The sequence below is a fragment of the Brachyhypopomus gauderio genome, chromosome 10 (genome assembly GCF_052324685.1).
Source record: "Brachyhypopomus gauderio isolate BG-103 chromosome 10, BGAUD_0.2, whole genome shotgun sequence".
Taxonomy (NCBI): Eukaryota; Metazoa; Chordata; class Actinopteri; order Gymnotiformes; family Hypopomidae; genus Brachyhypopomus; species Brachyhypopomus gauderio.
In genome coordinates this window covers 1,870,858-1,886,648 of record NC_135220.1, presented here as the reverse complement: position 1 = coordinate 1,886,648, position 15,791 = coordinate 1,870,858, and the positions used below count along the sequence as shown (strand labels likewise).

The window sequence follows — 15,791 nt, the reverse complement described above, 5'->3', positions numbered from 1 at the left end:
CACTGATAGAGAGAACACATTTAAATGTCACATAGACATTGCATTGGGTCGACATGGATATAAAAGTGAGGGAAAATGGCTTTTAAAAGTGCATAATGTGCATTGGCAATTGAACAGGACATGCGTGTTATATGGCATCTTTGTGCAAACTCAAGAACCATTAAAATCAATAAATAAATGGATCAGGAGAGGCACCAGCACAGAAAGATTTACATACGCTTGTAAATAAGCAGGGTCATATGACACACCATGTGACTAACCAGAGAACCGAGGATACTTCCCTTACAAATATACATGACTTTAGGATTCATACACAGGGAAGGAAGCTTTAGATGACTGTACTAGCCTCCACACCATTAACCATTACAGATCAAACATTACAAATTATTTAATTAACATTTATGTGTTAATAGTTTGTGAAGGATACTGACTGCAAATATTTAAGAAATTCAAATAAATGTCTCACCTCTCTGGGCTGTTGTCTCCTTATCAAGTCATTTATTCATTTTTACTCTTTTGTTTTAATTCAGTTAAAAGAAAATGGTATTTCAGTTGATGAACATAGACAATAATTAATAGATATAGTCAATATATACTGGATTCATTAACTTGTTCCCTCTAGAGCTAATCTAATTAGATTACTTACAGGAACAACTTGGACAGATAAAAAAAAAACCATGACATTCCATACTCTACCCAAAAATGACATGCTTAAAAGACCTACACTCAAATAAAATTAGGGAAATACATCTCGTATCTCTCTTTCTCTCTCGCGCTCTCTCTCTCTCTCTCTCTCTCTCTCTCTCTCTCTCTCTCTCTCTCTCTCTCTCTCTCTATATATATATATATATATATATATATATATATATATATATATATATATATATATATATATATATATATATAAATCTATATATAACAATAAGATGTTTAAGATAAGTCTGATAAGTCTGTAGTTTTGCGTTAAGTCTTGAATCTTGAAAGACCATACCTATTACGCAGATATACAAGACTGTAGGCAGTAATAGAGGCCAATTTCACAAACTTCGGCATTAAATACAGCAATATTTATCTTCATAAAAAATGTCATTTTTGGGTCAACTGATCATTCTGTAGAGACATGGGCAGATTTTGAAGCACAGTAATGGTAATTGGGTTTAAGTTCTGTGATTTTGAAGCACAGTAATGATAATTGGGTTTAAGTTCTGTGCATATCTCTGCTCTAGTGGGTCCAGACTCCCAGTTTCATCACATCTTACAGGGCCACACTGTGATATGTCTTTAGAGTGCCATGCTGTGAATCAATCAACCTACTGCCAGCAGGCTGCCTGGTCTATTTCCTAAGCTTCCGTTTTCACTCAGTGATGTATTTATTTTCAAGACATCCTCAAAAGTCATTGCCACGTATCTTTAGATATTTGTCACACATGCTTGATGTGCAGACTGTCCATCCTAATTTCAGGTGTGACATCATAGCACCTAGTGATTCTTTTCTGTTTAATGATAGGACCAATGTCAGATTTGCATACTAGGTCCAGATTATGATCAGAACAGGGTCAGATTTTAATATGTGGTCCAGATTATGATTAGAATAGGGGCGGATTTGCATATGAGATACAGATCATGGTCAGAATTGGGGTAAATTTGTAATATGAGCTTCTGGCTACAATTGGAACGGGGCAGATGTGGGTATGAGCTTCAAACTACAGTGGGAATAGGATCAAATCTGAATATGATTATGATCGGAACAGGATTTGGATTTGGTGTTCAGATTTGGGGTCCAACTGAGGCTTCAAAAAGCCTCGTTGTAGTGCATTCACTTTAGTACACAGAAGCTTAGCAAACATTTTCCTCTCACATCCACACGGACACGCACGTGTGAGACTCTGATTATCAGTCCCTAGAGCGGCTCCTGGTCAAGCAAAAAGAGAGGTGAGGGGCGGCTCCAGCAAGCTGGCCCCACAGCGCCACACACTGGCCCGGGGCAGCACAACGGCCAGGCAGGCTGCAGTGGACAGGGTGAAGATGGACAGGGCAGGACAGGGGAGGGAAGGGGTGCAGAGTGTTGGGGAGAGGTCGGGGGGGGGGGGGGGGGGGGGGGTAGAGGGGCAAGAGAAGCTCAAGACAACCAGTCCATGGGAAGAGAGGAGGGACTGACAGTGACAACAACCAGGCACAACCGCTCACAACCACCAAGCAGCAATGACTGCTAGAAGAGTCATCTTACACTCCTCTGACCTACACAACAAAAGATGGCTAGAAAGGCTAGCTGTGGGAGGCAAACGTACTGTGTATGAATACGAGCGAGCAGTGGGCAGGGGGGGTGCAATAAGAGTGTCTACTCCACTTTGTAGGTGTGTGTGGGGGGTGCAATAGGAGTGTTTAGTCCACGGTGTGGGTGTGGTAGAGCATCGGGAGTGTCTACTTCACTGTGTGGGTGTGGGAGTGTATTAGGAGTGTCTAGTCCACTGTGTGGGTGTGGGAGTGTATTAGGAGTGTCTAGTCCACTGTGTGGGTGTGGGAGTGTATTAGGAGTGTCTAGTCCACTGTGTGGGTGTGGGGAGTGTATTAGGAGTGTCTACTCCACTGTGTGGGTGTGGGAGTGTATTAGGAGTGTCTAGTCCACTGTGTGGGTGTGGGAGTGTATTAGGAGTGTCTAGTCCACTGTGTGGATGTGGGGAGTGTATTAGGAGTGTCTAGTCCACTGTGTGGGTGTGGGAGTGTATTGGGAGTGTCTACTCCACTGTGTGGGTGTGGGGAGTGTATTAGGAGTGTCTAGTCCACTGTGTGGGTGTGGGGAGTGTATTAGGAGTGTCTACTCCACTGTGTGGGTGTGGGGAGTGTATTAGGAGTGTCTAGTCCACTGTGTGAGTGTGGTAGTGTATTAGGAGTGTCTACTCCACTGTGTGGGTGTGGGAGTGTATTGGGAGTGTCTAGTCCACTGTGTGGGTGTGGGAGTGTATTGGGTGTGTCTAGTCCACTGTGTGGGTGTGGGAGTGCATCAGGAGTGTCTAGTCCACTGTGTGGGTGTGGGAGTGTATTGGGAGTGTTTAGTCCACGGTGTGGGTGTGGGAGTGTATTTGGGAGTGTCTAGTCCACTGTGTGGGTGTGGGGAGTGTATTAGGAGTGTCTACTCCACTGTGTGGGTGTGGGAGTGTATTAGGAGTGTCTAGTCCACTGTGTGGGTGTGGGAGTGTTTAGTCCACGGTGTGGGTGTGGGAGTGCATCAGGAGTGTCTAGTCCACGGTGTGGGTGTGGGAGTGCATCAGGAGTGTCTAGTCCACGGTGTGGGTGTGGGAGTGCATCAGGAGTGTCTAGTCCATGGTGTGGGAGTGCATTGGGAGTGTCTAGTCCACGGTGTGGGTGTGGGGGTGTATTAGGAGTGTCTAGAGTGTGAAGGCTGTGCTGTGTGTTTTTCACTGCTGCAATCCTGTGTCATGCTGTACTGGGCGTAAAGCAGTGGAGATTCCAGTGGTCCAGTGGACATGTGCTGCTGGTTGTTCTCTGACAGATGTAGAAGGGGGGGTGGCCAGAGGCACAGGGCAGAAATGAAGGGGAAAGGGGCGGGGCAGGGGGCGGGGCTCCATTTAAAGCAGAGGTTGGGAACCAAGCAAATGTGCAGCCAACTGCAGATCAAATGCTCAGGAAATGTAACAGTCCTCTCCATAAAAACAACAACAAAAAAAAAACTAACAAAACAAAGAAAAATATTGCATTGTGTTTTTTAATGCCAATTGTTTAACAAAAATGTAATCATATTACAATTTGTGAGGCGGCAGCTTTGAAAACAATGCCTTTAAAATGATCTTCTGTTCTAAGGAATTGCTTATGAATGAACACAAGACAATTCTTGTGCTCCAAAGGCTTTGTCTGCATATCTCTGCTGTGTCATGGCTCAAACACTGGTACATGTGATTATTGGGCTGGAAAAGGGTAATGTCTTTTCATTGGTTGCTGTTATTAAAAAAAACAAACAAACAAACAAACAAAAATCCCCTTTTGACTTTGGCGTTGTTGTTGTTGATGTTGTTGTTGTTCTTGTTGTTCTTGTTCTCTTGTTGTTTTTTGTTTTGATCAGTTCTAGCATGCTGTAACTGTAGAATGGGCATGCAGAAGCATCAGCTCTATAGCTTTTCTTACCCTCATCCCCTCAAAACGGGACAATGCTCTGAGTGGTCTCAGGGCCCTGAGTGTCCTGAGTGATTTAATGGGACCTAGATCGGAGTAGCCCAGCGCATTAGCTATAAGGCTGACTATAGACACCTACACAGAAAACAGAGAAGCAAAAAAGTATCCAGACTGTTAGATGGACAGAGCTCCCTTGGGGAGAAGTGATCCTAGATCTGTTTGAAAGTTGCTTTACACACAAAAAGAAGTAATCGGATGGGTATATACATATATAATACTGCTTTTATACATGTATATATCCGTGAAAGAGAGAGAGAGAAAAGTTTAGTCATGTTTAGTAAGGGTCATGGGTATATAATTGTTTAGAGGCATCACATGGCACCTCGGCTTTGAGCTCTGTTAGTTTTGTAAAGTCAGCGAACCTTGTGAGCTTCGTGGTACCTGCGAAGAAACTTGTGGTTGAAAGAAGGAAGAGACAGAGAGGCATGAGACAAAGGGAAAGAGAAGGCAAAGCAGCAAAGTGCCAGTCTGGTTTAGGCAATGGAAAGGTCAGGGCACCTCTGGGATGTAGGGGTCAGGGAGGAAGGGTTAAAGGAGGCAGAGGAATCCCTGCAGATGTTCAACAAAAACCCCCAACAGACTACAAGAACCTTACCCTTGCCCTTCTAACACTGTCTCTCCTGGTCTCTCTTGGCTGAGGCATAAAATCCCATTTAATTTAAGACAGACATACTAATGGAACCTAAGAGAAAGAATACAGGTAAACATGTACAAGTATGCCAGATTGCCAGTTACATTCATTTCACACAGAGTTGATAGTGACTCAACAGACCACAGTAACACAGTGTAACATGAAGGGAAGTGCGAACTTTACAGGAGCTCATCTAACCGAATGGAAATAGAAGGGACCAGGAACTGAAGTCCTGTGAGACCAGCAGTGCCCAAGTGTCACCGTGCTAGTGTAAAGAACAGGTGCGCACAAGTCACCTGTGTGAATCTCAAAAATCACCTGCCTCTATAGACTTCTTGGATTATATGCTCTGGTCTGGTCAAATTGGAGCTTAATGAATAATTATCAATATATAATGAAAAGGTGTATAAGTTAATCTGACTGGGAAACACCAGTGTGCACTAGAATAGACACTGGCTCTTTAAAAACAAGACTTTAGTTCCTTTGTTAAGGGATACATACAAATCTGAGCCCCTCTGAACACTGACTGACAGAGACTCGGTAAAAACACAGCAAAAGTGCACAACACCCAAAGCTGGCCGACTCACAGAGGTGTTTCTAACGTAGGTGAAAGCTTTAGAGGACTCCACTGGAAACCAACAGGAATTTAATGGGTAAATGATCTAATCTATGGTAACTAAAGTTTTTACATGGACAAGAACAGATACACCAATGGAGATCAGCTAATAATACTTGCTTAACACATGCTTTATGGGTTCTATTCCTCTTTGTCCAGCAATTCCAGTTTATTGCTCACAGTCCAATCAGAATATTTGTCTTCAGCACAGTGCTTCTCAAACTCCTCCTGTACATCCTCTGTATATTTTCCTTACAATTACATAACTGCTTCTCCTTACCAGCTAATTAGTAATCAGCTGTGACAAAGAAGCAGCGGAATTTGAGTAATGTGCAAGGACTGTGCAGGACTGTGTAGGACTGTGTAGGACTGTGCAGGACTGTGCAGGACTGGTATAGAGAACCTTTACTTTTTTACCCACAAAACAAATTCACAAAAACCATTACACAACCATTTTCATCCCAATGAGATATCAGTGAGATAATGAGATATCTGTCAAAGACTATGAGTAGGTCGTCTGTAACAGCTGCTGCACAGCTCTGATTCACAGCCCTTTTCCGGGGCCACAGTTTGGGTTTATAAAGCTTTCACCTGTATCTAAAGGTTGGATCTTTGCAGGTAATGGTCACCTTTAGCCTCAGTCTGAGCCCGTTGAGGGCCCTTGTATGGAGGGCTCAGGGCCCCTGAACCAGCTGGTACGGCCCACGTAGCCCTACTGCTCTTCAGGTGCCAAGGTTCTCGCTCTGCAAAGCAAGGTCAATGAGATGGGCGGCCGAATGAAGAAAGGAAACTGAAGCCAAAAAAAAGGATATAAAAAGAAGCAAATGCTTTTCAAACATAATCCAAAAATAATCCAAACGTAATCCAAACATAATCCAAAGGACTGATGATCCATGCTCAAGCCTATCACAAATAGTCCTAGATTATAAGGACATGATAAATAATTGTCCATAATTAATAACTACTATGAAATCTTTCCCTAAGCAATAATTTAATTCTTTATAGATAAAAGAAGGAACAATTGGATGCAATCAGATACAGTAATAACTTCTGCTTCTGCATTGATCACCAAATAAAGCAGTCAATAAAACAACAATCTAGATCAAGAGCATTGATTATTATAACCAGAAAGAAAACAGGAGTACATCTCCCTTAGCAAACATTCATATAAGACAACAATCTGAAAATCAGGAGCATGAGCTTGAAGATGCAGTTGCAAGAGCGGACAGGATGAAAGTGAATGAGGGCTGAGACACGGCCGGACCGTCAGGGAGAGGAAGGCCGCCTCGCGCTGACGGGCGCCGGACGTGAACGCCGCCGTCTCTGTGTCGAAGACCCTCTGAGCGGCACAGTGTCAAAAGCACGACACAGCAAGAGGCACGGGGCACAGATGGGACACGGAACAGGAGCCATGGCAAAGAGACGGTTGACGTGGAGACCGCACTCACCGTCTGCTGTGGGTCACACCTCTACACAGCACTACCTCACACATTCCCGGGGCACAAGCAGGGCTGGGTAGCACTGTTTTTCCAGCTTGGGAAATGCAGTTAAACAAAGTGTTTGAAGAGTATGCACAGGACTGCAAGTCCCATCAGCCCTTGCCTAAGCTAAAGCAGGAGGATTGATGGGGTGATTCTAGAGGTGCACTACGCTGGCTTCTACTGTTTTATTCATAGGCTGTAACTATGATTTGTAGCTGTTGTGTTATATATATAAATATATTAAATATATATTAAATATATTAAATATTGTTAAATATGAATCTCTCATACTAAAGTCTAAAATAACATAATTAAAATAAATTAAACTGATGTAAATATGACTGCAGCTAACCTTTCTCTGAATGCTTAGCTTCAAAACATCTGCTGTGTTAAATAACTGACTTGGCTGTATCTGCCTTTAAGGCAGCTTGACTGTAACTGAGATCTGACACCCCAAGTCTCCATGCTGCCTGCCAGTCTAGGTCTGGAAGAGAGTGTTGAGAGATGTTTTCTGCTGGAAGGCAGTTAGTTCAGGAGCAACATCAAATCACACGCTCACGCTAAACACCCACCCACCCACCCAACCATACACACACACCCAACCATACACACACACACACACACACACACACACACACACACACACACACACACACACACACACACACACACTTTCAAAACACGGCAATACACCATGAGAGAAGCACACAGACACCATTTCACATCCATATAAGACTTGGAATATATATAAGACCCTTACTGTGAAGTCAGCCTCAAAGGGCATTACATCTAGTGGCTTAATTCAGTTTTTACGTTGATCACAAAGGTTGATCCGAAATACCAGAGCCTCATTCTACACCTGTTCAACATAAACCTGAGAATGTGAACAGTGAGACAGAAAAAACCCCACAAAACAAGGTTAGTATACTCTCTTGAGTATACTCTCTTGAGTATACTCCTTGTGCGTTTTAATCTAGTGAAGCGACACAGGAGTGCAGAACCTTTGGAGGGTCCGTCACAGTAAGGGCCAAGAAATCACTCAGTCCTGAGGCACAGCGTTATTATTCACTGCAATGCACAGTACATACACATAAATACGCATATTTTCAAAACAAGAGGCTTGAGCCACTGAGTGGTGCTTGAATATCATATCAATAATCTTTGTCATCTGTGCACTATGGTGCATTTACTGCAACTTGTGTTGTTTTGATATTTTCTACCACACACCCTCTGTTTTATTGTATATAAAGAGGGAAATATAAAGGTGAAACCAATTCACTGCTATTCACAGATATTCTGTGTGCTTTAGCAGAGAATTGCTCTAAATATTCAAGCACATCAGCAGCACACAGAAGTAGCACATCTTCATGGCTATGCATGGGTGATCCATCTGTCTACTGGTAAAACGTAGGTCTCCTAAATTCAGTGAGGCCAGGAAAAATTACTGATCACCTCTCATGTATGTCACCTCTGCATACCATCACTATCACATTTTATAGTCAGCCATCTCCTTTCATATGCTATTGCCCAACACAGTCACACCCTGCTTAAAGACCCCAGGAGCCACTGTGACCTGGCTTGGCTGGAGACATTTGTGAGGACATTTCTCATACTGCCTGCTACAAGGCTCATCACATAAACTTTTTTGCCTCCAAAAAGCCCCCCTTTTAAGGTCCCTCTAAAACCTGAACGTTGTCACAGCCACCACTGATAGAACATCTATTATCCAGCACTGTTGATGCTTTAAGCTTTTAGTAATAATTATGTAAAAATATTAAATATTAAAAAGCTAGAAATATGTCAAAGCCCAGTCCAAAATACAGGAATGCTTTCACTCTGATAAGACATCACATTAAATACATACTGGCCCCAATACTACATGACTCTATATAAGCTATATAACGTATACAATCAACATTCTCACAGCCTACTAGGACTCAAATAAGTCTGCTCAGCTTTCATCATGTATAATATTTGGCCACAGGGGGGCACCACTCTGATTAGCAAGGTGTGTATGCGTGAAGCAATCGCTAAAGAGGTCATCACCACAAACCGACATTCCGGCTTACAAAGAGGCAGGACTTACGTCCACAATGAAGAAGTCCAGCCAGCACCAGGCATTGGTGAAATACTTTACAAAGCCATAGGCCACCCATTTTAGAAGCATCTCCAGGATGAAGATGTAGGTGAAGACCCTGTCGGCATACTCCAGGATTATGCGAATGGTCTTCCTCTGTTCAATGTACACGTCTTCGAAAGCCTGCAAAGAGACACCAGTAGTGAGGAATGGTGTAATGGGAATGGTGTAAAACCTGCTGACCTGGATCACTGTAAGGGTCTCCTCTGCCTGACTAGAAAGCACAGCCACAAAGAAAAAAATCGAAATTTATTATTATTATTATTATTATTATTATTATTATTATTATTATTATTATTTCTTATTGTATACATTAGAGGGGCTGCAGTGAGTATTGAGCAGGAATAATTTGCTCTGCGATTTGTTTGAAAACAAAGAGCGGCGTCAGTTTTCAAAATGCTTGGCTTCCGTTATCTTGCTATTTTGGCAGCATTAGTGGTGCAAAGGCGAAGAGTCTTGCCAACAACAGAAGTTGCTCCCCCCACTTGATGAATGGTATAGTCCATTAATTACATAACAGCAGTGTGTTTCCCTCTCCCAGTCTACTGCAGTGATTGAGTAAGTTCCTCCTCATATTAACGCCTGCACAGCTGGTCCGTTTCACTGCGACATGAAATCATCACTTAGGTTGCAAAATTTCAAGTGTTTTGCAAATGACTGACGACATTCTGAGTCTTTGCGGAGGCTACGTCGACAAGGCCGGGCGCAAATCTGTCGGTGAGTGCGTGCGAACTCACCAAAGCTCCACTGCTAAGCAGAATCATGAAGATGATGAGGGTCTCAAACCAGTTGTGTTCCACAATGAGATAGCAGGTCTTGCGGAGGTACCACCATTGCTTCCCCCATCCTTCAGTGATGGACACCTCACAACACTTGTAGCGTGCAATACAAGCTGTAAAACACAACCCGTTCCTTAGCCGCCCCCTCATTAGCGCCAACGCCCGGCATGTTTGCTATGTAACATATGCTGTTAAAACACATAAACTAATAAATACATACATTATTTAAATGTGATGAGAGAACGCAAGCCACAACCACTTGATAAAAGTTGATTTTCATTCACAAAAACCCTCTAGGAGGTAAATAAGTGTATGACATAGAGATTTATAGACTGGCTCAACCATGCAAGTTTATCCATGAATTTACTCAGGCATGTTGGGGGCTACCTTCAGTCCAGCAGGCCTCTGGGTCCACATATTCCTCTACAGCCTCCACCACCACTGCCTCCTCCACCTCTGGCTTAATATCGATAGTGCTGCCTTCTGACGAGCTGCTGTCATCCAGCTAACAGAGAGCATCACAGTAAGGTCATATTATATGAACTTCTAGGAAAAGTAATAAATCTTTACGGGATGGATGAGCATTATACACCAGGGGTTTTGTGAATGGCCTCTAGACAGAGGAGGAATGTATAGCTCAGTTTGAAACGGCTCAAACAGCTCAAACAGCTCAAACTGCTTAATTGATACTCGGGCCTCTCGGACCATATACCAAACCAAATTATCTGCCCTCATACACCACATTTGAGCAATTCTACACCCACACCCACACACTCACCTGCCCCCACACACTCACACTCACCTGCACCTACAAACTCACCCACCCCCACACACTCACCCACCCCGACGTCCACACATTCATCCACCCCCCCACACACACTCACCCACCCCCACACCACACACTCACCCACCCCCACCCCACACACTCACCCCATCTTTGCTACCCTCGGCCTCCGACTCGCTGCTGAAGTCCTCCGTGTTGAGATTCTCAAAGTCGGACTCCCCGGCGGCGATGGGGACACAAACGGTCAGGTTGGGGTTGTGGATGAAGGACATGTGGTCTTCGTCGATCATGTACTTGCCCACGCTGCTGCCTATCCCACTGGTTGTGCCGTTACCGTTCTTCTGGTAGTCCAGGTCACGGTTGATGTCCACGCCTGTGTGGTTGGCGATGCAGTTCAGTGTCCTGTCATACATCTCGTCCAAAGGCTTGGCTTCGTCCGTCACCTTCCTTCTGAGGATGAGGGCCACCAGCTGACGCACTTTAGCCTTGATCCAGGCGATGCCTTTCTTGATGCGGTTCACGGCAATCTGAAGGTTGTTCATCTCTCCGTCATCATCGGTGGCCGCCAGATTGTCTGCGCTGAATGAGCTCAGCAGCAAAGCAAGGAAGAGATTCAGCACCTGCAGAGTGGCACAGGACCCCATTAGACCCCAGACCCCCCGAGCACATGACCCCGTCAGACCCCAGAGCCCCCAGGCACGGGACCCCATCAGACCCCAGAGCCCCCAAGCACAGGACCCCATCAGACCCCAGACACCATACACCACCCTTCATGTTCAAAAGTGCTGTATCAATTGTCTCTCCCTTAACTTTAAACTGGATGAGATTATATGAGACAAAGTTAACCAGGTTCCAGAACCTGCCACCACTTAATAAAGGGCGGTTTTCTATATTATAGCAATTGTGCCATTTCCCAGATTTACACACACATGTTGCCACAGCCCTTACCACCAGGTTCCCGATCACCATGACCATCATGAAGACGATGAGGCACATGGCCTGGCCCGCCACCTCCATGCAATCCCACATGGTCTCGATCCACTCGCCGCACAGCACACGGAACACGATCAGGAAGGAGTGGAAGAAGTCGTTCATGTGCCAACGGGGCAGCTCGCAGTTCTGCGCGATCTTGCACACGCAGTCCTTGTAGCTCTTCCCGAACAGCTGCATGCCCACCACGGCGAAGATGAAGACGATGATGGCCAGCACCAGGGTCAGGTTCCCCAGGGCGCCCACAGAGTTGCCAATGATCTTGATCAGCATGTTCAAGGTGGGCCACGACTTGGCCAACTTAAAAACCCTGAGCTACAGCAGGAGACATGAGGGAGAGCAGAAGAGGAAGACGCCACAAAAGACGAAGGAGAACACGAAGAAGGAACGCGTTAAGAGCCGGAGTTCATAAAGCACGAGATTCTTCACCTGACACGCATCATACATCATCCTAAAACATTTGGGCAAAACTAACAGAAAGTTAGTTTAACAGAGCCGAAACTAACAGAGCCGCTTGTACTCGAGGCTCTTTTATCAGGACTCACATCCACAATATTCAGAACAAAAGCTTCATAAATTGCATATAATAACATGCACTGGTCCACACAGCCATAAGAAGTTTTAGAAGAACATTTACCAAACGGAACGATCTCAGCACGGATAGACCCTCCACGTCGGCCAGTCCGAGCTCCATCAAGCTCAGGCTCACGATGAAGCCATCGAATATGTTCCAGCCCTCCTGGAAGTAGTAATACGGGTCCATGGCAACCAGCTTGGCAAACATTTCGGCAGTGAAGATTCCCGTGAACACCTATGAAAGACGCATTTTAGAACGTTGGTGTGATGAAAGTATTGTGACTGCTACAGGGACGAGATACACTGATCCAGTCTGATGATTGTGGTGCTGGTTTCACATGCCTAATGGAATGATATTAAGTCTCTGATATCAGACACAGATTTATATGGAGATAACCCAGTTCATTTAGTTTTCAACATTGAACTAAACACATTAAATACTTTTTTCCTATAAATCGGTAGGTATTAACACAGAAGACAGCACAATCACAGGACACTGTGATGCTACAAATGTCAGACAGATCACTTCCTGATGGGAGCCACCTTCCCAAGCACTGCCCAGATGCCCACATCGCTAACCTGTTATACCCCACCATTACACACGGTGTTTAGCTTTTTGTATTGCAGTCACAATGTCAAGTCTTTCGGGACGTTTGTGCTGTGTCTTGGACATCCTCAGGTTAGCAGCTGAGGCTATAATGCTGGAGAAAGGTTTAAGCCCCCTGGGCATCACTGGCTTTCTGTGTTCATGGTAGGTACTGGATACCAGTGCTGGTGCCACTAGTCCATCAGCGCTGCAGGTTCTACATCACAGCCTGCGCCATGGCTCACTGTCTCTGCCAGAACCCACCGTGTGGATCCTCCTCCGTGTCAGAGAGGGCTTGCATACGACATCGGCGCTGTCCATCCAACAGGCTCATATATAACTGGACTGGACTGACTGTGAAAGATCCCAGACATCCAGGAAAAGTTTTTGACATATTTTTGACAGCAGCATTTTTGACATATTCTCCTGGCCAGAAGAGTCTCTTCTGTGTATTGGCCGAATCTCTGTTTCTTGCGCCCACATCTGGATGAAGAAGGTGCAGGTGAGATCTGGGCTTTTCTCCCGTCAGAACATCTGCTGCGGAGACCCCAGTGGTGTGTGGAGTGGTGCAGGACTGTAATAGGAGAGGCTTGGCCAACGGTCTTCAGTCCCTCTTTCAAAGCGGCACTGCTTGTGTTGTGTTGCTGAACCCATGTGCAAAATCCATGTGCAACCCAACCAAGAGTGACCTGACCACTCCCAGGGGTAAAGGGTCATCACGCCATCACGTTCCGGTTCCTCTGAAACTGAATAGACCTTTACTTTTCCTCTGTGATTTGAGCTTTTCTTGCTTGAAACTCCTGGACTGGCTGTATGTAATTCATCCTCTATCACCTGGACATGGGCTTAGACCCAGAGCAAGAACTCTAAAACCCCACAGGATACAGCCGTCCTGCACTCTCAATTCCGGCTGACGCTTTGCACAGGGTTTAAGTTCCTCCTGCTCTATTGTAGGAAGCCAGTCCCACAATATCCACCTCTTCACTTGCGACACCACTGGATCTCTTCCTGTCTATGGTTTGATCTGCAGTAACAGGAGAATCTGCCAGTCTGTCTAGCAAGAATTTTGTTTCTGGATGTATGATGTGCTGGCCGCCTTGGGAAGAGGAAAGATGACTAACTGCATCAGCATTTGTGTTTTCACTGCCAGCCCTACACACTACGCAATACTGATACACTGACAACGTCAACACCCAGGAGAGGCAACCACCCCCCCCCCCCCCAACCCAATACCATAGAAGGCTGCGTCACAAGAGAAAGGGATGCCTTTGTCCAGATCAAAATGTGCTGACAGTTTTGTTGAATCTATCAGCTCCTTCACTGCTAGAAAGCCTTTTCCTACTATAGACAAATCAGGTGAAAATGTCCACTAACTCATTAGCCATAGAAATGACTTGGGGCCTCTTTAGCAGTGGGCCAATTAGGTAACACTATTATATCTATTATAAACATCTATTATATTATTCCGCTTGCTGTCATCATTCATGATTGCTTGCTCTGCAACAATCGCGTCCACTGTAACTCCAGGTTTACTTATGTGTCTGTAAAATTATAATTAAAGACACAATCATCCTGCACCAGCTCATCATCCTGCACCAGCTGAACATCCTGCACCAGCTGAACATCCTGCACTAGCTGATCATCCTGCACCAGCTGAACATCCGGCACCAGCTGAACATCCGGCACCAGCTCATCATCCTGCACCAGCTCATCATCCTGCACCAGCTGAACATCCTGCACCATCTCATCATCCTGCACCAGCTCATCATCCTGCACCAGCTGATCATCCTGCACCAGCTCATCATCCTGCACCAGCTCATCATCCTGCACCAGCTCATCATCCTGCACCAGCTCATCATCCTGCACCAGCTGAACATCCTGCACCAGCTCATCATCCTGCACTAGCTGAACATCCTGCACCAGCTCATCATCCTGCACCAGCTGAACATCCTGCACCAGCTGAACATCCTGCACCAGCTGAACATCCTGCACCAGCTCATCATCCTGCACCAGCTGAACATCCTGCACCAGCTCATCATCCTGCACCAGCTGAACATCCTGCACCAGCTCATCATCCTGCACCAGCTCATCATCCTGCACCAGCTGAACATCCTGCACCAGCTCACCATCCTGCACCAGCTGAACATCCTGCACCAGCTCATCATCCTGCACCAGCTGAACATCCTGCACCAGCTCATCATCCTGCACCAGCTCATCATCCTGCACCAGCTCACCATCCTGCACCAGCTCACCATCCTGCACCAGCTGAACATCCTGCACCAGCTCATCATCCTGCACCAGCTCATCATCCTGCACCAGCTTCACTAAATCCCCTGAATATGAGTCACCAAATTCTGGGTCAGTTTGTACGTTTTAATGCCAAAAACACTGAGAACACTGTTTAGCTTCATCATCTAAGCCATTTGCCAGAAAAATGTGCTCCAATCATTTGATGTCCTCAACCCAGTCCTCTTGAACATGCTTTATTTCAGTACTGATTTTAGCAACTCATGCAACACATGAATTGGTGAATAGTAGACAGCCACTGATTAGCTTGCTTCATAGTCCACAACAGTATCCATCAAACATTCCTGGTGCAACAGGTTGTACAAGATTTTCACTGTATAACCACAAAACCTTCATCATCTTGTTCCATCCCGTGCCATCTGCTCCAGCAGCAAAGCATCTCTGCATAAGTACTGAACATCATCTCTGCACAAGTACTGAACACCATCTCTGCACAAGTACTGAACACCATCTCTGCACAAGTACTGAACACCATCTCTGCACAAGTACTGAACACCATCTCTGCACAAGTACTGAACACCATCTCTGCATAAGAACTGAACACCATCTCTACATAAGAACTGAACGCCATCTCTACATACATAAGTACTGAACGTCACCTCTACATAAGTACTGAGGTCCATCTCGGCAGCTTTGCTCAGCTTTGATATGGGTTGTATTACTTTGGCTTCGTGGATTTGCACATGCACTGCCTCGGCCTATGTCAGCTGACCTAT

General features: G+C 45.3%; 1 protein-coding gene across 9 annotated transcripts in view; it reads right to left on the bottom strand.

Annotated features, from left to right (window-relative positions):
- The window catches only part of scn8aa (sodium channel, voltage gated, type VIII, alpha subunit a), a 47,366-nt gene that overhangs the window by 7,940 nt on the left and 23,635 nt on the right, over positions 1 to 15,791 (bottom strand). For 6 of the 9 annotated variants that reach the window (XM_077018582.1, XM_077018579.1, XM_077018584.1 and 3 more), the window contains 7 exons: positions 12,244 to 12,417; positions 11,565 to 11,921; positions 10,763 to 11,236; positions 10,220 to 10,337; positions 9,791 to 9,945; positions 9,003 to 9,176; positions 4,141 to 4,263 (listed from right to left, as the gene is read on the bottom strand). In XM_077018582.1, coding sequence (XP_076874697.1) covers positions 4,141 to 4,263; positions 9,003 to 9,176; positions 9,791 to 9,945; positions 10,220 to 10,337; positions 10,763 to 11,236; positions 11,565 to 11,921; positions 12,244 to 12,417 — 1,575 coding nt within the window. The remainder of the gene's footprint in view (positions 1 to 4,140; positions 4,264 to 9,002; positions 9,177 to 9,790; positions 9,946 to 10,219; positions 10,338 to 10,762; positions 11,237 to 11,564; positions 11,922 to 12,243; positions 12,418 to 15,791) is intronic. The other 3 variants (XM_077018585.1, XM_077018587.1, XM_077018586.1) reach the window with 1 other exon arrangement.